Source organism: Silurus aristotelis (assembly GCF_946808225.1).
Source record: "Silurus aristotelis genome assembly, chromosome: 19".
Classification (NCBI taxonomy): domain Eukaryota; kingdom Metazoa; phylum Chordata; class Actinopteri; order Siluriformes; family Siluridae; genus Silurus; species Silurus aristotelis.
In genome coordinates this window covers 19,153,052-19,180,951 of record NC_139592.1, presented here as the reverse complement: position 1 = coordinate 19,180,951, position 27,900 = coordinate 19,153,052, and the positions used below count along the sequence as shown (strand labels likewise).

The 27,900-nt window shown below is 39.4% G+C and overlaps 1 protein-coding gene across 9 annotated transcripts in view; it reads right to left on the bottom strand.

Annotated features, from left to right (window-relative positions):
- wnk3 (WNK lysine deficient protein kinase 3) overlaps window positions 1-27,900 on the bottom strand; it is a 55,329-nt gene that overhangs the window by 25,962 nt on the left and 1,467 nt on the right. For all 9 annotated transcript variants that reach the window (XR_014538113.1, XR_014538114.1, XM_083570458.1 and 6 more), the window contains one exon: window positions 13,215-14,035. Coding sequence is in view for 7 of the 9 variants with exons in the window: in XM_083570458.1 (XP_083426584.1) it covers window positions 13,215-13,817 (603 nt within the window). In the remaining 2 variants the exon portion in view is untranslated. The remainder of the gene's footprint in view (window positions 1-13,214; window positions 14,036-27,900) is intronic.

The following is a 27,900-nucleotide window of genomic DNA, read 5'->3' as shown; positions in this document are numbered from 1 at the left end:
AAGTTTCCATGACTCTTGTGCATTTCATTTATTTCTGCATCCTGTGACGTCTATTGTCTCTTTAAGGTTCCTCAAGGACGGTAAGTGTTACCAAGATTTTCCTGCATAAGTATGAGTGTGTGTTGAGCTTAAGGTTATCTGAGCGTTAAGGTTATGTCCTATCAGTGCCTGTGAGAGCAATCCCAACACTCAGTGAATATATATGTAATGGCGCCTTTGTGTCTAGGTTTTTGTGTGTGCGTGCGTGTCCATCCTCAGCAACTTGTCCTAGCGTTCGGTGTCTGAGAAAAAAAAAAAAAAAGTCCACTTGCCAAACCAAATTCAGTATTGTTTATCAATCTTTTTCAATGAAGGCAAACGTACACGCATACTCATCATCCATGACATCATAAGGCACTTAGTTAACATGATTACTTGATGTTAGCGTTATCTCTGGAAAACGATTTTAAGTAAAAATCGTTGCATCCTCATGAATCCAACCGACACTTTCTGATGACATCTTTAAATCCGTCCTAATCCTTATGGCCCCTGCTTTCAAATGGCCTTTAATTAGATTACGCATCATGCACTCAGTGTAATGGTTGGGGGGAGAAAAAAAAAAAAAGTGTTGGTGCACAGACAGGATGAATGGAGGCAAAGACAGCAGAGGAAGAGAAATGAAGGGCTAACCTTTAAGACGACGAAACAGAGAATGAACAAAACAGAATGATAGAGTAGGTGCACTGAGGAAGTGAGGAAAAACAAGGAATAAGGCTTTTTTTGGTTGTTGTGGCAGACCAATGGATATAACGTTCCCACACATAATTAGGACATGCCTCAGGGTGAATAAGAAATGCAATCGCGTATAGCCATGAATTGCTTTTGACGAGTCTGTAGGCCCGCGAGTCAAAGACGTCATGCAACGCGGAGTTGTTGTGCTACTGGGTGGCAGAAATGGTTGCGTGCTCATGTTTTTAAAAACACATGCTACTGAATCAGACCTTTCAAAGCCAACAAACTAGCCAAGCTAACTATCATATCAATTATAACCAAAAATGTAACAGGCTTAGCTTAGCTAGTAAACATGCCTAATTTATATTGCTCCCACAAAAGTATGCAGCTCATCAAAAAATCCACATCAGCAAACTAGCTAACTACGGCCAGAGAGTCGGATTTCTTTAGTCACGTTTCCTGTAGATAATAGAAGTCTATGGCTCGACGTTTTCACCTCTATGAAACCATTATAATTATAGGGTTAAAACAGCATTCGAAAGAAATATAAAAGTAATTACTTGGTGTTATTTGGTTCTTGTTTGTGTTTTTTACATTAAGCCAGGTTTAGCTTTCGCATGTGACACATTATAAAACTCATTTCCCAATTCCCTCTTTCTTTATTGTAGAAATGAAGGACCAGGATCAAGACAAAGGTTCAAAGACCAAAAGCCATACCAGGGCTTCATCTGACTTGTTTTTTTGTGTGTGTGATTTCCAAAACTCATGGAGTTTTTAAACATTTTCTTGTACTGAGAAAAGAACAGAAAATGACACATTATATGGACAAAAGTTTGTGGCCTGACCACGAGATTTGACTTTGCTTTTTAAAAATCCCATTCCACATTTAGTCCCTATTTGCTGTTATAACCTCCACTATTCTGGGAAGATGCGGCACTAAAGCTTTGCGTACTTGAGGAGATGTGTGTTCATTCAGCCATTAGGGTGTTAGTAAAGAAGTCAAGTATTGATGTAGGGTGAGGAATCCTGTGGTGCAATCAGCATTTCCATTTCCAATTTATCCCAGGTGTTCTGTTTTTGGGTTTGCTATTGTCATGCCATTACATTCCATATAATTTGCACTTTTATATCTATATAGATGGATAGATGGATAGATAGATAGATAGATAGATAGATAGATAGATAGATAGATAGATAGATAGATAGATAGATAGATAGATAGATAGATAGATAGATAGATGTCTTATGTAACATGTAATGCTACCGTATCTAAAGACATCCTATACAATTGTGTACCTTCAACAGAACTACATACGGCTGGAAAAGTCAGGTGTCTCATTGATGCATTGCATATGGGTGCAACTGTAAACAAAGAATACAAAGCAAACAAAGAATCTCTGGATTTGCTCAAGGCCTGAAGCATAGCAAAGCCCATGAAGATGAGACGGCTTCTTGTGGAATGGCAGGTCACACTAAAGGCAGGCACACTAAAGGCAGTCCGATTGTGGGCTGTGGTGGTGACCTGTTTCACCCTGTGGGCTCTTGGTTGAAACAGAGAATCATCCTGTGTCTGCACTGAGAAATGGACTGAAAAGAATAGCTGCTGTGTGGTTCAAATAGTACCATAAGGTGCATAGTGAAAACAAAAATTCTCCGGTCACTAGTGCATGCAGAGCAAGATCCCATTAATGATACCATTTCAGATCCGAATCATGCATGGCTTCTTAGAAAGAGATGGACTATTATCCACAGCCCATGCAAATAAAAAAAGTCAAGCACTTCATGCTATGCATCATGATTTAACAAAAGCATTTAGTCGAGCTGTGGTGGTCAGGTGCTCTTTAAAAGAGCTGGCTCACTGATCTCGCCGGAGAGCCTGAGGAAAATTGGAGTGGTGTGCATTTAGCAACTTTGCCCACTTCCTGCTCTCACTCAAATATGATCTTGTATCTTCACTTCTACAGTAAACACTCGGGCTTAATGGAATGCCTGGCTCCTTAGGGATCACTGAGTTAATTGTGTCCTTTCATCACTGTATATCTATATGTCTTCAGGGGTTTGCAGAAAAAAGAAGGAGGGGTGAATGGAGCTCACATTACAACCACATGCTGCAGTCGTGAAAGCAACACAATATCAACCGGCATGAGCAACTCTACACTTTGCATCCACAGTGAAAGTGTGTATGTGTGTGTAAGCATGTGCGTGTGCATACAGTCCCTTAGCAATTTAATAGTTGGTTTCCAAGATTAAATTGGCATAATCTATGAGCGATCAGACAAACAAGGTACAAGTTGAGAAAGGCTGTACTATATTTGTTACCTCCCAGACTGTTTTGTTTTTAGTTAGATATCGTTCAGCAATGAACATGGTATCGATGACAACAGAATTTCCATTTAAGACAAATGTCAAAATACACACACAATATATTATTTTTCGTTATTTGCCTTCATCATTGCACTATGTCCTAGTTACTAGTTCCTGCAGACACATTTATTGTAAAATATTTCTAATATTGTTACCAAATCTGTACGCTGAAGTCACAAGATTACACTGCGAAATCCCGAGTAAAAGCAGGTGAACCAGCAAATCTTTCAACACCAAATTCCAGAATGCATTGCGGCTTTATGACGCGGATCTACGGCTTAACTAGTCGGTGCCTTGGCTTGGTTACTTAGCAATCTGCGACATGCTGAGGGTGACGGCGTTGATGTCGGTATAAGCGTGAAACTTGAATCTTTGCAAGCCGATATGTGTGTGTCCCTCTGAACCGCTATCAGCAGGTACTGAAACCGCATTGTGGGCTGTGCTGGAAACATAAGCTACCAAATAAAGTGAAAAATAGGCCAAATGAAGTTCATGCAAAACAAACTGAAGATCAAGCGAATTATAAAAAGGTCAATAGGCATGGTGTGTGTGACATTTTCAAAACGAAACACTTCACTTTACACCTCCATCAAAACCCCACTATCATGTGGTATAACTAATAACGACAACTACTGTATTAAAATTCTGAATAAAACTACTTTCTGTTGCTGATCATCACTGATGCAATATGCTGAAGTGGAAGCTCACCTTCACATTTACCTATCATCTCTTTATTTCAAACCGTTTCATCGCTTAGGAAACTTGGGTGTGAAATGCACGATAAGGCAGTCAAGTTCCCTTATAGGACATAAAAACATGAATTAGAAAAAAATGTAAATTAAATATTGCATGGATGATATTTAGTGATCTTACTTTGCTTGTAATACTTTGTATTGAACTGTATTATGAGGAGCATAATGGCAACACTTGACATAAGAACATAGCCAATCTAATAGAATTGCATGTTTTATATAAATAAACTTTATGCACAGGATGACAAATGCAAAAAAAATATTTTATTAATAAACTTTACTAAAAACAACAACAACAACAACGACAAAAAAACAGGTCCATCTTGACCATTATTCCATTAGTCCATTATTTAAAGCCCTACTTGATTTGAAGTGACCAGTCGAATGCTCTTATAAAAAAATCTATAGGAACGAACCCATAACTGATATTGAATGGTGAACCACTACTGTTGCCAAATGACAAAAATCACTAACTCCTGGCTGGACCCCTTTGGCTCCCTCCAGCCCATGTAGCTGGAGCACTGACTGCTGTGTGCTCTGTGTTTAAACCTGGATGTGTATATGTTGTGTCAGAGGATGAACTGGGCCAGACTAGTCTAATCTGGGTCGAATGCATTCAGCCAGTTGTCTTTCTACATGGGTTGTGCTGCCTATGCAGACCTTTTGTTTTGGCCTGACAGGCACCCACTGTAATTACCTTCACTCATGCCTCTCCTGACCTGCATGAGCGCACACACACACACACACACACACACACACACACACACACACACACACACACACACACACACTAACAAATATTCCACACATGACAACAGAGTCTGCCATTGCAACGAGTAGAAAATAAATTCATGCATTTGTGCATACACATAAACAAAAGCACAGCATTTTACAAATGCCCCATTAAGCCCATATTCATATCATATATCTGAATAAACAGCTAAACTGGGAAAATTCACAAAACTATGACCGTCACCCAACATTAATCTATCGTGTAACACAAATACTCCAAATGCTAGCATGAAGGACATGAACGAAGTGAATTGAGTACAGCCGAGGAGGAGGTTAACGGAGGAGAATGCTGACCTACTAGAAACTTCCATTTCTTAGACTCTCCAGCTGAATGAATACATCTAATCCCTGACTGCGGAAGTCTGTTCTCAGTACTCACTATGCATAGCTGTAGGTGTGTGCAATTATTGACAGCAAAAGCAAGCTCTTGAATTTATACACAAGCAGGAGGAAACAGCACTGGGCCTGGTCTCACTGATTATCTTACTAAGTCATGTTCACATTATCGCCTTTTGTCCTTGTCTCATATTATCTACAGCTAATTTACGAGAGACACAGACATGCAGACATCTTGATATTTTAGTATTCGCTCATTATTCAAGTTTAATTATAACACAGGGGTGTGTAGGTGTGAAGTGTGGGGTGTGTATACACACACACACGCGCACACACACGCGCACACACACGCGCACACACACGCGCACACACACGCGCACACACACGCGCACACACACGCGCACACACACGCGCACACACACACAGAATTATAGAATAAAACATGCTATAATTTTATGTATTATACATATACAGTGCAACCTCAATACTCACGGGGGATACGTCCTATGAACCCTCACGCGTAACAAAAAAGAATCGCAAGGTTTTGACTACTTTTGATGGTTTTCAAGGGGAATTGTACATGTTCTGTACTGTAAACTCAACAAAAATTGTGGATTACTTGTCATAAATGTTTTATTTACTACTTTAAATGAATAATACAATAGGTTTTCAAACATTATTATGTGATTTATTAGTACAAACTCTGTTTTGAAATGTTACTCCGAACTTTCGAGCCACTCGCGGCTTCTCGAAAGCTATTAGATTTTTCGCGAGTTACTCTTGGGCCGGTTTCAAATGAAAAGTCGCGAGTGTCTATTAAACTATCGAGGTCGCGAGTGTCAAGGTCAGGAGTATCAAAGTTCCACTGTGTGTATATATATATATATATATATATATATATATATATATATATATATATATATATATATATATATATATATATATATATATATATTAGTATGTATACACCCCACACTTCACAGTTTAATTATAATTGAATAATGAGCGAATACTAAAATATCAAGATGTCTGCATGTCTGTGTCTCTCGTAAATTAGCTGTAGATAATATGAGACAAGGACAAAAGGCGATAATGTGAACATGACTAAGTAAGATAATCAGTGAGACCAGGCCCAGTGCTGTTTCCTCCTGCTTGTGTATAAATTCAAGAGCTTGCTTTTGCTGTCACTAATTGCACACACCTACAGCTATGCATAGTGAGTACTGAGAACAGACTTCCGCAGTCAGGGATTAGATGTATTCATTCAGCTGGAGAGTCTACGAAATGGAAGTTTCTAGTAGGTCAGCATTCTCCTCCGTTAACCTCCTCCTCGGCTCTACTTAATTCACTTCATACATGTCATTGATGTAACCATTTGGAGTATTTGTGTTACACGATAGATTAATGTTGGGTGACGGTCATAGTTTTGTGAATTTTCCCAGTTTAGCTGTTTATTTAGATATATGATAATATGAAAATCGGCTTAAAATTAGGGGTGTAACGGTACATGTATTTGTTTCGTAAATGTTCAGTACAGGGCTTTCGGTTCGGTACTGAACGCAATCCTTTTTACGTGCGGAACATAGTTACAATATGAGTTCCCTCAGGAACTGGAGTTAGCGCAGTGTCACTGTGGCTACTCACTCTGTACTCTAAATACATTTTTTTTTATGCATGCATGAAAACACAAACGTTTTTTTGTGGAAAGTTAGAATTAACCACACACTAAGTGATGTCATGATAATCCTCTGTAGGGCTCATCCTTCTCTCTCTCTTTTCTCTCTCTCCACACCCTATTGCTCATGGCAGGTTCCCTTACTGCAGCTTTGACACAGTGATAATACCTCCCCTGCACTTTTTAAAAATTTATTCAGTCATATTATATGAAAGCACACATGGAATCTCAGGGTATCAAACCTCCCAGTAGATAATCTGAGCTAGGTTTTATTTTACTTCCTTATAGGCAGGATAGAAATCTAAGAAGCAACTAGCCTAAGAAGAACCACATTCATTACCATAAGAGTGTATTTGCTTTCACAGATTTCATTCATCGGTCATCCATGATTTATTCTGGTAGCAATAAACGACAGATTTGTAAATATTTTGAAAAAATATGCTATATTTTCATTAGAAGATATTAATAAATAAATAATCTTTTTTTTGTGTGCATGTGTGAGGGTGTGGGAGTAAATGGAACTAAGAAAAACCCAAAATAACCTAAAAATCACGAATCTATTGGTCACGGTTTATCATTACTTCTTGCAACAGGGGACTGAAGAAATAGTATTGCGCTTCTTCCTGGTGGAGGCTGTGAGACATCATACATCAGGTAGATTTCACTTGTTTGTGATGCTACAGTATATTTCATGAAGGTGCCATGAAGAATTGATGTGATGTGAATGAATTTCCCCACACAGCAGAATAAAGGTAAGGGTTTTTTTCTATTATATAAATAAAAGAAAACCTAGTTACTTTGTCTATATCCAAAAAAACCCAGGTAAAAGGCAAAAACAGAAAAATTGGAAAGTGAATGACTGGAAGAACGTTGCAGTTGTTTTGGAACAGGGAAGGTTGGAGACTTATTCTGGGTGTAAGGAATACTGAACAAACATGGCTACCATTCCATACTTCAACCCCATGAAATTACATCTGGACTGCATCTAATTGAAACCAACAACATCCCGAAGCATACGTCCAAGTTCTGTAATCGTTATTTGGAGAGCTAACAGTTGGCGGAAGTGTTCTCTGTCATGGAATGGCCTGCCCAGTCCCCGGACCTAAATCCTATTAAACTGCTCTGGAAAACAAATCTCCAACAAGAGAAGATCACCTTTGGCAAGTTTAACAAGAGGCAAAGAATTTCAGCTGAATGTCTGGAGAACTGTCTCAAAGCCAAGAATATAAAGCTATTATTCATGCTTAGGGAGGATTTTTCAATAAAATAAAGTGTAACATCTTTACGTAAATCTCCATACCATTAAATTACCTAATTTGTTGTATATAAACAAAATCAACTTGCATGGGTCTCTCTAAAACCATAGCCCTGTACATTCACACTAACAGTCTGACAAGCCAGGGTTCATTTTCGCTTGAAGTTTGTGTCACAACGCCACCGTTCCTGTTACAGTGAAAGTGACATTTGATTCGAAATAGTTATGACAACTGTGACTAATCCAAGTCATGTGGATATAAAGGATTATTTATATATGGCCTAAGTCAGCCTGTCCAACCTTGCATTCTCTACTCTTGTAAATGTATTCTTTTTGCTATTAATTTTACTACATCGTACTTACTAAATTATGAAGACCTGAATTATGAACACTTTCAGGCTTTCAAGGTTTAATAGATGTTAAGAGATACTTTAACAGGCCAATTTCCTCCCTTATGACTTGGTTAAGCTCAAGGCGGAGCGAAGGGGGAAGGAGGATGGAGCCTGGCACGGCACTCGAATGCAGAGATTAGCCAGGTCCACAGTGTGGATTTAGCTCTAAACACATGACAGACTACGCCTTGCACACAAAGCAAACCAAACCTGCTGAGAAACCGAACAAAATCCACAGTAATTGCTTTACTTGCCTTCACTCACAAACAGCATTTTACAGCTTCTAATTATGGACCAAAAAGTCGCCGTTATATAGATGCCAGTTTTCTTTCCAATGATAATTTCACCATTATAACAAGTGTATCTTATATCTTATACACATTGTATCTTATATCTCTTAAACACAGTTTCAGCTTGGTACTCAATCGCTTCTCCTTCTGCATTCATTTCTGAAAATGACTTTTAAACATGAACGTGGTGTGTTTGTGTTCCACCAGTTTTCTATTCAAGGTCTATATTTGAACACGTGTTTTTGTATACAACATCGAATATACATGAACACCTGTACACCTGCACATTCATGTCTTCTAATCAGCTAATCACAAGGCAGCAGTGCAATGCATAAATTCATGCAAACACACGTCAAGAGCTCTGAGTACTGTGCAATATCAGAATGAAGAAAAGGTGTCCTCTCTGTGATTTTGGTTGTGGCCTGGTTGGTGGTGTCAGATGGACTGGACTAAGTATTGTGGAAAAAGTTGATCTGGGATTTTGCACACATAACTGTTCAGACAGAAAGTTGGATAAAACAAAAAAATATTGAATGAGTGACAGTTCTGAGAGGGAAAATTCCTTGTAGATAAGAGATTGCCTACAACAGCAGATAAACGCTCAGATCTCCTTGTCTGTCAGCCAGGAAGACGAATTGAAAGCTATAATATGCACAGGCCCATCAAAAAAATTAAAATAATTATAGCCTCAGATTGCTGTTCCTGCCTGATATGATGTGGTTTCTAGCTGTCAGAACCCTCCCACCTCAAAGTCTGATATGTTCTTAGATTATTTATTTTTTGTCTGTGGTTTTAAAAAAAGTACATATTTAAGTTACTTTAGACTTCCTCTACTTGCTGATTGTGTAAATGCGTATACAAGGAGTTGTACATGGGTTCATATAAAACTAAAGGGCGAGCGTATGTATAAACAAACAGCTGTATGTTTATTTGGCGAAATGTTTCATTCGTATTTTGTAGCTTTTGTCATTTTCAATATGAGAAATAGTTTTTTTTACTTTATACATACTACATTCGAAATCCCTGGAACCCGAAATCGACATGCGTGGATTGTATAAGTAAAATCCCACTGAAATTCGGAATGCTGCTATAACACCTCATTTAATTTGCCACTCAACATTGGTTCACGTGACCTCTGAACGGTCCTGACTATGTCACGCTTGATGAGCTACTGCGATAGAGATTTTTATGCAAACAGCTGTGTGCATGCGTGCGCTGACGGCAACGACGGCTTCTGTCTTCTGAATCCATTATGCAATACGGTATTCCCGGAAAATAGCGTATTGTGTACCACAATGCTTTCAAACAGAGAGCCACAGCTACATTAAAAAGACAAACGCTGTACTGTGCTGACCACAGAATTTCTGCACTTCACTGCGTGCTGAGTGGGATTCACTCCGCTCTCCCACGGATAGTTTCGACGTGTAAACTATGGAGCCATTCAGCTAGAGTTCTGAAGCTCTTTTCTCTTTGCGTCTCAGGGCGCCCCACTGTGAAGAAAAAAAAAAGTTTTCGAAAGAATAACAACAATACAAGAGGCTAAGATTTCTCCAAAAGGCCCAGGATAAGTCCCAAAAAACAGCATCCTGATTCATTCTGGCTGGACCAGAGCACTTGGGAAGAAAAACATGATACAGCTGACAGATACTGTTTACTTGCAGACTGTTCAGCCGTTAGTGAGTTGACAATAAAACTATATTTTGTATGATGTTTTTCGCCTCCAAAATCCATGCGGCCTACTTTGTGTAACGAAGCTGTACACAGCAACACAGAAAAACGTCTAAGAGTAGGATATATTTTCTCAGCAACCTCAGGGGACAGACTAATTGAACTTCGGCTTGGATTAGTTTTAGCCACTATTGTACTGCAATTTAAGTAATTACAATTGAGATACAATGGATATAAAAAAGTCTATGCAACCCTGCTGAAATGGCAGGTTTCTATGATGGAAAACCTTTCACTTTCTCCTGCCTCAATGTGTAAAAATGACTGAAAAACTATTTGAAACGAACAATAGCCTAGTTTCAAATGTGATTGTGCCCACAAACGCTGCATTTTTATTATTTATCCATGGCCTCCAAGCTTTCTTTGTTTCAATTCAATTATATTTTAAAGCGCTTTTAACAATGCTGCTAAGCAGTTTTTCCAGAAAGAAATACCGTAATTTCCGGACTATTAAGCGCACCCAAATATAAGCCTCACCCACTGAATTTGACAAAGATTTGTATTTTGAACATAAATACGCCGCACCTGTCTATAAGCCTGTCTACACTGAAACTAATGAACTTTACAAAGGCTTTAACGAAACACCGTGACTGTTACACGGCTTGTATCTAAACAGTAGCCTACCAAGAAAGTCATTGTTCACTGTCTTTCTCCTTCCTTTCACAACAATTTCCTTCAAGAGTTTTTCTTTTGGCATCGTCGTGCGTTTAAAAATCACCATCGGTGAAGTTTTTCTCTCGATGCCGTGCAGCTCAGAACACAGGTGAAGTGTTTTTTCATGCCCGATTGTTTTCAGCATGACGAATGATGCGCATTTCCTGTAGACAGTCAGGTCAAACGTCAGAGGAGCATCATCATTATGATGTGGTGTGGCCCGATTCAGTGGGAGCGCATCTGATTTAATATAAAGAGTTTCATTGGTTCACCTGAACCCGTTCGACAATTTCATTGGTCTAATGTTATGGGGCTCAGTTTTTTGGCCTAAAGTTTGTGAAACCGGGAAAAACTCCATAAATTAGCCGCTTCATTGTTTAAGCCGCGGGGTTCAAAGCGTGGGAAGAAGTAGCGGCTCATAGTCCGGAAAATACGGTAGATTACAAATAAATATTTTAAACCCATAAATTAGTGCCTATCCATTTAACCCCTAATGGGCAAGCATGTGTTGACAGCGGAAAGGAAAAACTTCCTGAGATACGCTCTACAACTGGGTAACGATGAAAATCCATTCATAATATGTTACAATGAATGTTTTGTAAATCCTTTGTACACTTCTCCTGATCCATAACTTTTATTCCGATTCATCTTAGTTGATTCAGGTTTTTTTTATATCACCAAAACTCGCCATTGTAACAGGGGTGTGTAGACTTTTTATATCCATTGGAGGTTATTATTTTCGCCATGAAATGTGATGATGAAAAAAAAAAAGAATATTTGCCCCGTTCCAATGGTGGTAGCTCAGTGGTTAAGGCTCTGGGTTACTGATTGGAAGGTTGGAGAATCAAGCTCTGGCATCGCCAAGCTGTAACTCTTGAGGCCCATGAACAAGACACTTAATCCCTCAGTGTTCCAGGGGTGCTGTATCATGGCTGCCCCTTTGCTCTGCTTTTGTCCCAGAATTTCATTGTGCTGTAAAGGATATGCCACAACTATAAAGCACCTTCTTCTTCCCCTTGACTAAACATTTTAGCAGACATGACAGAGTGTCTTGTTATTACTTGAATACTCGTTGTATAACACTGGTATAATGCATCTGGGCTTCTGTTTTTTCATTTGGTTTATTAGACAGATGGTTCCTCACATCTAAACTGGCTACTTAAACTTCCTACCAGGTACATTACCAAACCTAATGAAATATTAAATCAATCTGGCTTGAGTAGTGATTGAGAAAGATACTTAAATACCAAGAAAAATCCAACAAAGTGTATTTTGGGAAATGTGAGGTTTCATTCCAGCTACAAAACTGCTTCTGGTTAAGACAGCGAGTTTAAATATAAACTATTAAGGATGCAAAACTAATTGGAATAATTAGTAATAATGTTTATGGAAACAGGATCAACATAGCAAACTGGATTGAAGAGATCTATTCCTAGGAGGAAAAACCACAGTGTATCACAGTGGGGGGCAGCAGTGCTAATACTAAGAAGCCACATGGTACGTTGTGCAAAGCTGTTTTCAGGTCTAGCACTGTTGAGACATTTTTAAAGAGACACAGTATAACAGATCACCAGATTTGATTGCAACATACACGTTTCTCGTTTAGAAACCGAGCAGCCTTACAGAAGTGTGAATATCAAAGATCAAAACATACAATTGAATGAAGGCAGCAACAGAAGAGAAATTAAAAAGTAAATACAAATATACAATTTTGATAGGATCACATAAAAAAAACAAAACAACAAAAAAAAAAAACCGCATTGTACAATGCAGCCAGCATTATGAGCACATAAAACACCTGCTGGAAAAGATGACGAATGTTTGTGGGCATCTAAACATGATGTTCGTATGCCGTTTTTAATCATCCAATTCCACATTTAGTCCCCATTTACTGTTACAATAACCTCAACCCTTCTGGAAGGAGGTTTCACTAGATGGAGCGTGCTTGAGGAGATTTGGGATTATTTCGGCACATGGGTGTTAAGGTCAGGTACTGATGTAGGTGAGGTGAGGAGGCTTTGGTGCAGTAAGCGTTCTAATTCATAACCAAAGGTGTTCAGTGGGGTTGAGGTCTACAGCAGGCCATTTAAGACCACTGGAAATTTGTGTAAACTATGTCTTCATGGAGCTTGCATTACACACAGGGGCAATGTCATGATGGAAAGGGTTTTGGGTCTCCTAATTGAAGGAAACGTTTCATGCTACTGCATCCAAATTCAATTGTGTGCAAGCATGTAATCAATAAAATTATTCCAAAGCAGCACTTACCTGTAGTTCACACCAGGCCACTTCCACCCACGTCTCTGTGTCCAAGCCCTTATAAACCGTCTTAAAAGCTCCCCGGCCAAGTTCGATGTCGAATTTTAGGAAACGGCCACCAGGTGACGTAGCCACAGCTTTCATCTCAGCCTCTTCCTCCTGCTCAGACTCATCCTCTTTTCTCTTTCGTCTGGGTACAGATGAAGCACCTTTAACCAGTTCTAGGCCACCTCTGTGAGTTCCATCAGTCGCCCCGTGCTGAGCTCCACCACCAAAGACACAGTCTGAAGCATCAGGGTGAGGGATGCCATCCTCCTCTACGGGCTCATCCTTCTCACAGAGCTCCACGCTCTTCCGAAAGAAGCGTTTGTTCTCACGCTTCGGATTAGATGTTTCCTCTTGCGCCTTGCTGACTTTACCTTCTTCTGCAACAACTTCTGCTGCTCTTGCTCCTGAGACTTCCTCATGTCCAGACCCTTTCTCCTGTGTCTGGCTCTCCCTTTGGCTCGCTGACTGGTTCCCTGTCCACTCGTCCCCTTTCACCCTCTCTCCGTCAGGTTTCTCTCCAGATGACTCCTCCGTGCCGGTTGGCTCTCCTGGGTCGGTTGCCATGACCAATATACTCCCCTTCGGGTCCCTTTTTTTGGGCTGGTTTACAGGCACATAAAAAACACTTGCTGGTGTCTTTAGATTATGTCAGTTTTTAGTTAGTATGTTTCTTCTATCCATCTCCATTTAACTGTTCTCTGCTTAACCGTCTTGTAATAAAGATTCAGCAGGTGAAAAAGCCGTTCTCTCAAGGTGAAAAAAAAAACAGCTTCAGGTAAAACCTGAAAAAAGAAAAAGTACAAAGCATTCAATTTCAGTAGGTGTCAAGTACAGGCAGGTCTTTGTGTTATAAAATTGATCATGCAATAATCTGGACTTAATCATATGGTTGTTTGTGAAGGTGAAAAACGGTCCCATGCGAACGAATACTGCTTAATTGCTCGCCAAACATAATTAGCTATTTAGAAATAGACATGGTGAGAAGTGCATCCTGAACTGCTTCATTTTATACCACAGTAATTTACCATTTCATCTATTGTCATTTTTTTCAATAAATTAACATTACACCATCATTTTAAATCATTTATTATGTTTAATATTGTCAAACATCCAAAATTGCAAATTGACACATAATATCACTTACATAATTAGAACAAACAGCTTGTCATTAGAAACCTCAAAGCCAGCTTTCTTGAAGACTTTCCCCGATTCGGAGAATTTAAGTTACCGCTTCAGACTGTTACAAAAAACGCTGACACTGAAATTTCCTAAACAAGCACCACTTCGGAGAAAAAGACACGACTTGAACGGATACAAATATTTTTAGTTCGTTTATGTGGAACGTCTGCGAATGCAAGCGCCCGTGAAAGCTGTTGCTAAAAAAAATGAGTGCGTTGATATAAACTTTGCAGTTGGCACCAATGTCCCAGTTGCTGCCGAGGAAAATTAATGAACACTTTCAGAGCGTTCCGAATCAAGTAGTGCTGTGGACTAAAAACAGCTTAAGCAAATACTTCCGTTTATTCCGCACACCATGACCAGCTCACCATATACAGTGAGGAAAATAAGTATTTGAACACCCAGCTATTTTGCAAGTTCTCCCACTTAGAAATCATGGAGGGGTCTGAAATTGTCATTGTAGGTGCATGTCCACTGTGAGAGACATAATCTAAAAAAAAATTCCAAAAATCACAATGTATGATTTTTTAACTATTTATTTGTATGATACAGCTGCAAATAAGTATTTGAACACCTGAGAAAGTCAATGTTAATATTTGGTACAGTAGCCTTTGTTTGCAATTACAGAGGCCAAATGTTTCCTGTAGTTTTTCACCAGGTTTGCACACACACTGCAGGAGGGATTTTGGCCCACTCCTCCACACAGATCTTCTCTAGATCAGTCAGGTTTCTGGCCTGTCGCTGAGAAACACGGAGTTTGAGCTCCCTCCAAAGATTCTCTATTGGGTTTCGGTCTGGAGACTGGCTAGGCCACGCCAGAACCTTGATATGCTTCTTACAAAACCACTCCTTGGTTATCCTGGCTGTGTGCTTCGGGTCATAGTCATGTTGGAAGACCCAGCCTCGACCCATCTTCAATGCTCTAACTGAGGGAAGGAGGTTGTTCCCCAAAATCTCGCAATACATGGCCCCGGTCATCCTCTCCTTAATACAGTGCAGTCGCCCTGTCCCATGTGCAGAAAAACACCCCCAAAGCATGATGCTACCACCCCCATGCTTCACAGTAGGGATGGTGTTCTTGGAATGGTACTCATCATTCTTCTTCCTCCAAACACGTTTAGTGGAATTATGACCCAAAAGTTCTATTTTGGTCCCATCTGATCACATGACTTTCTCCCATGACTCCTCTGGGTCATCCAAATGGTCATTGGCAAACTTAAGACATGCCTGGACATGTGCTGGTTTAAGCAGGGGAACCTTCCGTGCTATGCATGATTTCAAACCATGACGTCTTAGTGTATTACCAACAGTAACCTTGGAAACGGTGGTCCCAGCTCTTTTCAGGTCATTGACCAGCTCCTCCCGTGTAGTTCTGGGCTGATTTCTCACCATCCTTAGTATCATTGAGACCCCACGAGGTGAGATCTTGCATGGAGCCCCAGTCCGAGGGCGAATGACAGTCATGTTTAGCTTCTTCCATTTTCTAATGATTGCTCCAACAGTGGACCTTTTTTCACCAAGCTGCTTGGCAATTTCCCCGTAGCCCTTTCCAGCCTTGTGGAGGTGTACAATTTTGTCTCTAGTGTCTTTGGACAGCTCTTTGGTCTTGGCCATGTTAGTAGTTGGATTCTTACTGATTGTATGGGGTGGACAGGTGTCTTTATGCAGCTAACGACCTCAAACAGGTGCATCTAATTTAGGATAATAAATGTAGTGGAGGTGGACATTTTAAAGGCAGACTAACAGGTCTTTGAGGGTCAGAATTCTAGCTGATAGACAGGTGTTCAAATACTTATTTGCAGCTGTATCATACAAATAAATAGTTTAAAAATCATATATTGTGATTTCTGGATTTTTTTTTTTTTAGATTATGTCGCTCACAGTGGACATGCACCTACGATGACCATTTCAGACCCCTCCATGATTTTTAAGTGGGAGAACTTGCAAAATAGCAGGGTGTTCAAATACTTATTTTCCTCACTGTATATATCCATCAGAGCACAGCAATTCCACACTATATGAAAAAAAGTATTGGGACACCTGTCTTTTCCAGCCAAATGTGGTTCTTCCCCAAAGTGTTACCACAAAGCTAGAGGGACATGATTGTATAGCGGGTCTTCGGATTTGGCAGCATTCAATTTTCCCTTCACTTGAACTAGGAGACCCAAATCTGTTCCAGCGTGATAATAGCCTTGTGCACAAAGCCAGCTTCATGAAGATATGCTTTACATGGGTTGGAGTGGAAGATCCGGAGTGGCCTGCTATAGAGCTCTGATCTCAACCCTATTGAACAATGAATTGGAAAGCTGACTGCCTCCACACCCTACATCGGTACCTAACTTGACTTGACTTGACTTTGCTAACACCCTTGTGGCTGAATGAGCACAAATCTTCACAAGCGTACTCTACAAATCTATTGGATCAACTTCCCAGAAGAGGGGAGGTTATCATAACGGCAAACGGCGACTAAATGCGAAATGGGATGCACAGAAATAACATACGAATCTTATAGTCAGGTATCCACAAACCTTTGTTTTTGTATCTCTCTTATTTAGACAGACTGTTCCTCTAACCCATTAGCATTCAGTTCTATGAGTCAAAAGGTACTGCCTTGCTGCTCTTAAAGCACCTGCAGGAGACAGCTTTCCACTTCCCTTCGCATTGCCTTTACTTCCTAATGGCTTAAAATTGCTACTCACAACCTGACACATCACTGACGATTTAATTAAATTATTTAAAAAAAGAGAGAGAGAGAGATACTAATGCAGATCAATAGTTCAATTGAATGTACAGCAGTATAAATGGACTTTAGGCATGTATAGAAAGCCCCTGAATAGTTCAGGAGTCTTAGGCAATCATATCATGTCAGAAGCTTAGCTTTAAAATATAGTCCACATTTAGGTAGTATTCGAACCACAAGCTTTGAAACAAAGCTAAAACACCTCATGACACTAAGACAGAGGATGCCTTTTAAGAATGGCAAAATGGATGCTGCAGTTAAAGCCCTTAAGATGTCAATAATTCATAAGCACAAGAAATGCCAAATTGACCTGAAGCAAAAAGGAATAGATCGTTGTCAGGGGAATGCGTGAGGTAAATAAGAATATTAAAGGTGGTCAGCAATATTTGAGTCCCACTTAGACATAATGGAAGCCTCCTTATTCAAAAGTAAAATCCTCACATGAAGCAAGGCTGGAGACTTTGTGTGCTGTCTAGCACCCGTCTCAGAAATGGTCGACATCATTATCCGTGCCACTCGCCACGTCCATTAGGACCTGCTGCATTGTATTTGAATGATTGTTTCCACTGAATCATCATTTTCTTGAAAAAAACTGATTCAGCGATAAGCTGGTCATTAAAAAGCAGCGTAAATCCATCTTAGGTTTGCCTCTGATAGTCTATTTAGTGTCTCAATTTTTTTTTTCACCCCTCATATATGTGTATGTGTGTGTGTGTGTGTGTGTCTCTTTCTCTCTCCCCTCTGGTGGACTCTCTCTACTGTTGCTGTCCATCTGTCCGAGGCAGTTGTGCCTCAGTCCTCCACACTGACAGCACATATCAGGCTGACCTGTGTGCAACCTCAGATGAATGTTCAACTAAGGGGCTAATTATAGCAACAGACGCCCGTAACATTTAGCCTGTATTAAACACACAACAACACAATAACAAGTGAGTGTGGGTCAGGACAATAAAAGACATATCTTTAAATATCTATATAACCATCAAATCAATTTCTGTCATTTATTCCATTTACCAATGTCATACTTTTATCACCACTGAGCATGGAATATGTTAATATGACAAAAGTGATTCATTTAAATAAAAATAAAAAGTTGCTAAAGCATGAGCAAAGAGCTTGTGACGTTGCTAAATGATGTAATGTGTATATTCAGCACGACTCCTTGCACATAAATGGCTCCTTACAGACCATTTCTGCAGTGCAACCTTTATACTGCAGGAATTTCATCCCTGTAAATGTTTTGTTACTACAGAAACAAGGACGTGTTATATTAAGTGGATTGCTGTAAACCTGTGATCTGCCTTACAGCTCAAACTACAATCAGATCCATGCTGTTTTCGGAAAAAAAAAAAAAAAAAAAAAAAAAAAAAAAGGTAACAAACAGCTGCCAGTGCCTCCGTATCTAATGCCTGTGTGGTCATCAAATACATGCTGTTGGAAGCTAGATATATGCAAGAAAATAATGCAAGTCTTCTTCTTTTTTCAGCTGCTCCCGTTAGGAGTTGCCACAGCGGATCATCCGTCTCCATACCCCCCTGTCCTCTACATCTGCCTCTTTCAAACCATCTACCCGCATGTCTTCCTTCACCACATCCATAAACCTCCTCCTTGGCCTTCCTCTTTTACTCCTTCCTGGCGGCTCCATCCTCAGCATTCTCCTACCAATATACCCCATGTCCCTCCTCTGCACATGTCCAAACCAAGAAAATAAAGTAAAAGCCATTATTGACTACAGTGAATATAAAAAAAGTGAGATGAAATAAAAAAAAACAGCTTATCGTCTAATGAAAAACATTGTGAAGCATAGGGGTGAGAGCATCATGCTGCTGGGGCTACTTCTCTTCTGCTGGGACTGGGGCTAGATCTGGTGAAGATATAGGGAACCAACAGGCAGCTGGAGATATAGAAAAATGTCACATGCTAGCAAGATAACAACAGAAGCAAAGATTCCTAAGGGAAAGGGAGTGACTTCAAGAAATGATGATCAACATTTTAGAATAAGATCATCAAGTGTCTATTTGGTCAAAAAAAAATTTATAACCGAACTAGATTCCATTTCATATTTTTTAGAGCCTGTTTTAGAGTTTTGACCTCAACCCTATTGAACACCTTTGGGATGAACTGGAACTCTGACTGCACCCCAGGGCTCCTCACCTCACCTACATCCGTATCTGACTTGACAAACACCTTTGAGAATTGAGCACAAATCTCCATAAGCACACTCCATAATCTAGAGAAACATCTTCCCAAAAGAGTGGACGGGATTATAAGAGGCACTAAAAGTGGAATGCGATGTTTAAAAAGCGCATACCATACTTATAACCCGGTGTCCGCAAACTTTTGGCGATATAATGTATGACCTATGCAGGGTTTCAGTGTGTGATTTGCATGGGTTTTGCTCAACACGTTTTTTTTTTTAATGCGAGTGGAGTTTGGTCTGAGCGCTTGGTCACGTTGGCTTAATAATATTTGTGAGACAAACAAAAGTTATCGATTGACAAGCTTTTCACACAGCATGCGGTTTTCTGCTGTCAGTTTCCCTCCTTCGTAGAGGAAAGTCTAGAGTTCAGACTGAGAGCACCGCTTGTATTTTAAAGGGTAAAAACAGTTTCGGTATAAAAAAATAAATCACGATTTCACCTTCTCTTTCAATTGGAAAAGTAACTAAAGCGACTGTACCATGTGACCGCAGAAGACATGATCTTCAAATGCTAAGATGTGAAACGAAATGAATGCGCACTTGCAGACAAAATGATTTGTCTAGCCCAGCTAAACAAACATGATTTCTGCGTTAAGTTTTTCAATTACCAAGCAAACAAATAAATGAATGAAATGGATGAATAAATGAATGTATTCGTGGTCTCACTCGGAGCTCTGATAATATAATGCAGGGTGATTATTTTTTTAGAAAGAACATATTTGGACCAGGAGTGGTTTCTAAGATACTATTGGGAGAAATATTATTGTGTGATTTATTTATTTATTTATTTTTTATTATTGTTGTGAAAATGCTCACGGCCTCTCTCGTGTGTCATGAAGTGGACAGATGGATGCCGGTGCAAGATTTCTGTTTTATTACGAAAAAGAAAAAAATGGAGCCAAAACAAGCCAGTGGGTTAGGCAATACTCAGAAATGAGAGATGAACAAATAGTCAGGCGATTGGCCAAAATCTGTCAACCAGGCTGTGTTCAGAAACCCTGGCACAATAACATGGAGAGTCCAAATTAATCAAAGTGAGTAGAATGTTTGCAAACAAGTGAGTGTTGTAACTGATTTTGATTGGGGGAAGAGTATGACTGGAGGTCATGTGATGTTTATAGTAGGTTTACGAATCCTGGGAAGGTTGCAGATACCAATGTGCAAATATAATTAAAGTATAATGCTGAACCGTGTATGGTTCGCTCGAGATATTATCGGAAAAAAGAGAATAAACTATATGGACAAAAGGTTTGTATGTGCTTTTTGAACATCCATTCCACATTTAGGCTCCATTTGCTCTTATAATATCTTCCATATGGATAATAATAAATAACCTGGGAAGGTTTTTAGTAAAGTCAGGTACTTATGTAGAGTAGGGAGGCCTGGGGTGCAGTCAGCGTTTCGTTAATCAAAAAAGGTATTCAATAACTCAATATCTTTCATTCCAACCCATGTGAACCATAGCTTAATAAAGCTGGCATTGTCATGCTGGAACAGGTTTGGGTCTCCAACTTCAAGTGAAGCGCAAATTTATTGCTACCACATCCAAAGACATACATCCTATACAATTGTGCACCCCCTAACATTGTGGTAACAATTTAGGAGAGAACCACATATGGATGGAAAAGGCAGGTGCCCCTATACCTTTATCCATTATGTAACATTAAACCGATAATTGGAGGGTGACCGATAGCTAGGTTGGATCGTACTTACCGATAACCAATTAATCAACTGATTTTATTTATTTTTTTAATATATACATCCAGAATCTATAAAAAAAAAAAAAAAAAAAAATCCATCCATTTAAAATAGAACTGAACTTTAATACAAAGATGAAAACCAGTACTGGATAATGAAAATGTTCTAAATGAAATAAGCATTACATTATTTTATTCATTAATAAATATAATTATATTATTAATACATATAATATAGAGCACTCTGTGCAGCGCGCAGTCTCATGCAAAATAAAATGGCACGTGGCATCAGTGATTCGCCTCTAGAGGCTGCTCTCGTAATGACAGCGGACCTACTCAGCCACTGCAACAACGGACGCAACCCGGAAAAACTATCGGTACGGATAGTAACTCAGCAAAACCGTTTAATCGGTCGACCGCTATCGATAATTAAAAAAATAATAAAAATGATGATGATGATGATGTCCCTGTACACAATTGCGTTTCAGTAATTCAGTTGGTTTTATCAGCTATAATTATATTTTAAGTATTCTAGCCAGTCTGGGGTATATATTGTCTGTCTGCGGTTATGTCATCAGGCTCACCACAATGCCCAAGTATCATTTACCAAGTATCACTGCTGTTCCCTATGGTACACATACCACACATCAAGCGCACACTTGCTTTCTCTTTCTCAAGCACTATACTCGCTGTTGTGGGCTTTCAGGTTTTAGGACATGCAGCAATTCTGGTTCTACTAGAAACGATTAAGCCTTGATTTATTCAGATATCACCTTCAGATCAAATGGCACTTACATGTAAAAAAAAAAATTTCAAAATTCGGATCATAACTTAAAAAATTTAAAAGCTAGTTTTTACATTAAAGCATCCTCATAAAGATAACCAGAAACCAAAACATGTTGCCCAGTGTTTCCCAAACTGGACTTTGCAGAGTGTGATTAAGAAGACTAAATTACAGCTTGTGAAAATGATCCAAAGTCAACAACACTCAGCTGTTCACAGATTCAGGAAACATAGTGCTTTAGCTGATAAAAGTTTGGCCTTTTTTAAGTGTGAAACCCGTGGGCTCCTTCTCATAACTCATGCTAACTATATGAGTCAGAATTAAAGACTTTACTGTGTCATAGTGTTTTATGACATTAATGGCACTCTAATGACTGTTGCACTTTACTGCATTGTTGTACAATCGACGTGACAGTATGGCAGATCGATTTGTTAATTGTTACCACAGATGTTGCGAGATGCTGCATATCTAAGCATCCATCTGACCACCCTTTTATCATATCAGTAAATATAACTCTATAAATATAAAAATGCCTCTTAATGCCTTAGCATTTCATTTGTATCAATTTCCAATTACAACGTAAAAAAATAAAAAACAATTGGTATTTATTCGTTCTTCTACAGTTTTATCCTACTCGAGGTTGTGGTGGATTTAAAGCCTGTTCTGGGAACACTATGAAGAGGGAGGCTCAGAGACACGCTCTGAATGGGACGCCAATCTACCACAGTGCACCATGCACACACATTGACGCACTCGTTCACAACTAACTACTAGATTGGTTTTGGGAATTGGAAGGGAAACAGAGAACCGTCAGGAAGCCTAGCACTACATGTCGAAAACAAAGATGCACAGAAACTCTATAGAGAGTAACCTGAGGTCAGGACTCGGGGACTATTAGGTAGCTAAGTGTCGCCCACAAATGGTATGAATGTTGCGTTTATGTAAATTTAAAAGGCACCTACTTGTGGATACAATATGAAGATTTTGAAAATGCGAATCAGTCTTTGTTATACTGTATATCTATGACCGTCTCCATTGGGGGGGGGAACCGCACGCGAGAAAGCACATAAACCTCCTTCCATGTAAAAGGGCACGAGGCAAACGACAACACGTGACAAAGAAGGAAGTTCGTGTTTAAACAGGAGCTGATTTGTTTATGCCCTCGTGGCAAAGAGATCTCGTAAAAGCCCTTGCCAGAGTTAGTGCGAACGTTAAGCCTCGTTTTCAGTCCAACGAATGCATCCGTCACACTTCCTAACACAACAAGGAATATTTGAGATTATTTAAACATTGCATTCAATAAATTAGCTGTGTTGAGAGTGTTTGGTTTTTTTTCCTCGAGTACTTCGTCGAGGAAAGAAAAAAAATCACCAAAAGTCCATGATTGTGTGATTTGCAAAAGAAAAACTAAATCAAAATCAGAAACAACCGTCGTACTTCGAAGAGATTTTTTATCTACACACGCGTGACTTGCTTACCGTGCATGATCGGTATGACATTCACACCCCTACCTAACTCATCTCTTTCGATAGAGGAAGGTACGGAATGGAATGATGGGTGTCTCTGAAATGTGATTAACATCTGTGCCAGATTGGTTTGATTGACACTTTTTCTAACTTGTTCTTACAAGAAGTAAAACAGGTGCCTCTGCAGCACACGTTCATCAACCGAGGCTCTCTTCAGCTCATGATGTTCCCTGGCACTTTAAAAGCGCTCAGCGTGGCTCGTATCATCTCGCTCTCGCAGTGTCGGCCGCTCCCACAGAGCTCTGAAAAAACCTAACACGACAGGAGCTACAGATTGATGAGCCCTCCCTTCTTCTGCCCACTTTTTTTCCTTTCAAATCATCGCTCACTTCATGGGTATACACACATGTTAATCCCCTAGGCCTGAGCAGGCTGTGCTGTTCTACTGAAGCAGACAAAGAGGCAGCCAGGGGGACACTGTGTGTGTGTGTGTGTGTGTGTGTGTGTGTGTGTGTGTGTGTGTGTGTGTGTGTGTGTGTGTGTGTGTGTGTGTGTTAGTTTTGGGACGGTGAAGGGGAGGCAGTAGAACAGTCTGAGACATAATGTAGCTTGATGAAAAAGGAACGAGACTGGATGATGGTTAGGAAGAGAAAGTGGACATCAAGACAGAGAAGGAAAGGCTGACAGGATATTTGTGTGTGTGTGTGTGTGTGTGTGTGTGTGTATGGGTGAGGGGAGAGGGTGTGAAAAAGGTGTGCATTTGTGTGAATGAAAACAACAGCATGACATTAGGGTTGGGGGTTGGCAAAGACAAAAAAAAAAGAAAAAAAAAAAAGAAAAAAGAAAAAAAGAGTTCTCTCCTGAGAAAATATGCTGTGGGGGTCTGTATGTGAATAAAAGCATTGATTATGGCTCAATGGGTTGGGGGGGGAGCGGCGAGGCAAAATAAAAGCAATTACCATTTGGGAACTAGTCGCATACAAATACAAAATAAATAAATAATTGGTGGCTGCCAATTAAAACAGTAGAATACATAAAATACATAATGTACAACTGGAGACTTTTGGAGACGTCTTACATAGGGCATATCCTACACGTGTCAATGTGGTATTTACCTAAAGCAATTTTAAAGAACAGGAAGTCGTGTGTTGACACAATAGTGGAGTGTCTCACAGACGGATGCAAATCACGCAAAGCAGCTTTGCCATCAGTCAATTCATTATAATTGTACACAATACAAATCCATAAGAAATTACTAAATTTACCGTTTCTGAATTTTGCAAATGCTTTTCTGAACTCATTTAAATTCCACTTCTTCAAAGCTACACTATATGGGCAAAAGTATTGGGACACCAGACTTTACCAGCCACGTGTGGTTCTTTCCCAAACTGTTTCCGCAAAAAAAATTGGAGGCACACAATTGTACAGGAAGTTGTTGGGTGCAGTAGTATTGCTTTTACTTCCTTACTAGAAGACCCAAACCTGTTCAAGCATTACAATGGCCAATTTTAGGAAGCCATCTTCATGAAGAGATGGTCTACATAGGTTGGAGAGAAAAGATCTCGAGTGGTGTGCGCTTGAGCTGTGCCTTCAACCCTACTGAACATCTTTGGAAAAAACTGGAATGCTGACTGAAGCCCAGGCCTTCTCATATCACTTACATCAAGACCTGACTTCTCATGGTCAGGTGTCCAAAGATCTTTCATCCATACCGTGTATGTGATTGATTAACACTGAGATTCCTAAACACAGAATCAGTGTTGGACAAATCAGGAGCCCAGGCAGTATTTTTTTTCTCCCCAAAGTGAGTTCTGTATTGCATATCCATACTGAGGGCTCCACAGAGTCTATTTTGGATGTCCCTGGATACAAAAGTGAAGTGATGGCTCAGGCATTGGTCTTTTTTTTCCCTACAGTTGTCTGTGAGTGCTAAATCTAAATCTTTATCTGAAGATATTTTCTGCAACTGTCTAAACACTCACATGCTGTCAAATCATTCTAGAACTTTTGGAACATAATTTTCTTTTCTTTTTACTTTAGCTAGGAGTTGAAACGAATCTATGGGTTATTTACAGATTTGTCACTATGGCATGATGACCCATGAGCCAGGATTATACTGTAATGAGAAAAAGAAACCTTCATTTTTGCATTTAATACGATTTTGGGACTTTTTTCTTCTTCTGTTAGGTATAAATGCGTCAAATTGTACGTGCTTACATTTTTTTTTATAATTATTATTTTCTTTATCAGTTACTTTTAATTAGTTTAACCAATGATTTCTTTAAAAACAACAACAACAACAACAACAACAATAATTAAAAAGCATCCAATTGAGCTTATAGGTCCATACTGGGGCAAGAACATTTATAATATGTAATCGTGAAGAAAAATAATAATAATAAAAATAAATATATATTTTTTTATGAAAGCACTTCATGTTGTTCCCTTAAGAGGTCAAATGAGATTGGATTTGTATTTATAAAGCAAACTGCAAGTGAATGAACTGGCATTTAACTGCTGCATTACGTTTGACATTTGGCAGACACCCTTATCCAGAGCGACTAACAATTATCTCATTCATGCAACTGAGCAGTTAAGGGGTTTTAAAAAGCCCTTGCTCAAAGGCCCAGCAGTGGCAGGTTAGTGGTGGTGGGATTTGAACTCTCAAACTTCTGATCAGAAGTCCAACAACTGGTTATTATTCATATTTCCTCCTGGAAAAGAGAGAATTGTTGCAGATTGCAATTTCAGACTACCATACTCAATAACACACTGGAGTCTTTTTTGACACAAGCTCATACTGCATGGTTTTTTTTTCCAGCTGAAATGATTATATGTGGATACTGAAGGATGATATCATGAGAAGTTTAAGCATACGCAGGATATCGGATCAAGTACGCAACATAAAACATTAACGTGTGCATGCTACGGATGATGCGGCGTGTTGCTACTCGATCCACGTCCTCTGCCGGTTTGCAGCTTGAGGAGGTGGAAAAGAAACGGTGAACTAATGAGATGCTGCTAAATGCTAAAGCTATCACCACCTGCTGCACTACAAACATCGGCCGAATTCTATTCAATTCTGACTGGAAGATAAAGCTTGAGACAAAGCGGTAATATAAAGCTCAAGCTTAGTGCATCATGACACAAGATATCACGAAACGACAATAATGACTCGTGCAAGACTTCAACACAAGGACAGAACACCACAACTCATAGCCAAAGGTTCAGTTGAACTTATTTAGTTCAACTAGGATCAAATTCAAACACGAGAATGTGCGGCAGGTTGGATCTTTTACTTGCCTGCATAACTGATTTATATAACATCTGTCTATCCCTTAAATGTAGATCTACAGTATTCATTATTATATAGACGATTCATGTGCATTAACACAAATCTTCTGTACTGCTCGGTGCTACACCGTCATTGTGGCTACTGTCTCAGTGTCTTATTTAGGGTTTTTTGCCCCATATTTGTGTGTGTAGCTCTGCATCTTTTCGTTAATTTATGTTGTCTTGTGTAGCACATTTGCTCTGGGTGAATGCTATTTTGTTTTAGGATTTACTGTACCGTATTTTAGGGGTGTAACAGTACATGTATTCATACCAAAATTTTCCGGGACAAGGCTTTCTGTTTGGTACATGTGATTTGAGTTCTCTCAGGAACGTATTCGATGTCGGACCGGATGTTTGTTTAGACTCTGCCTTGCACTGTGAGTGCATTTTTCTATTATTATTAAATTTGAAAACATACGTAACAATGCCAGGGGTATGCAAAATAAACTAGAGTTAGCGCAGTGTCACTGTGGCTTTATCGTTTTATGTCAAGCTTCAAGAATTTCTCTTAAAAAAGGGAGAAAATCCTACCAATTCCACATGTCGAGCGAGTGACAGAATCAAGAATGGAAGGAATGAAGAGATTCGGTAAAGTATGCTGAAATAAGTAAAACAGTTAAGTAGATCATATCTTTAGAAAATTAAATATTAAATGTAAAACACAAACATGCGCGCACACACACACACACACACACATATACACATCTGTATTACCCAAATGGGGTCTAACATTAAATTTTTCCATAGTGGTTAGTATGCGGCGCTCTCACCGCTGTGGCCCGGGTTCGATCCCCGGTCAGGGAACCAACCCCAGCCACTCTTAGTGCCGGTCTCAAGCCCGGATAAATGGGGAGGGTTACGTTAGGAAGGGCATCCAGCGTAAAAACATGTGCCAAATCGAACGTGCGAATCATGAATATAATACAAATTTAATGAATTAATTTAATTTATTATTAAATAATTTTAATTTTATTTAAAATTGTTTTCAAAATGTAAACTGTACAAATGTAGACGATCACAAATGTTAATATAATTAACAATAAAAAAAAAACAAGCAGTTTTGTGTTTTGCATTTCTTTCCCCTTAACTGTACTGAAATTAACCGAACTGTGACATAAAAACCGAGGTACGTCCCGGACCGTGAATTTTGTGCCGAATTTTGTGCATTATTACACCCGTACGGAATGACAATAAAAACCTACTTCACTTGAAATTTGCCTGAATACAAAAACTGCATGAAACAAT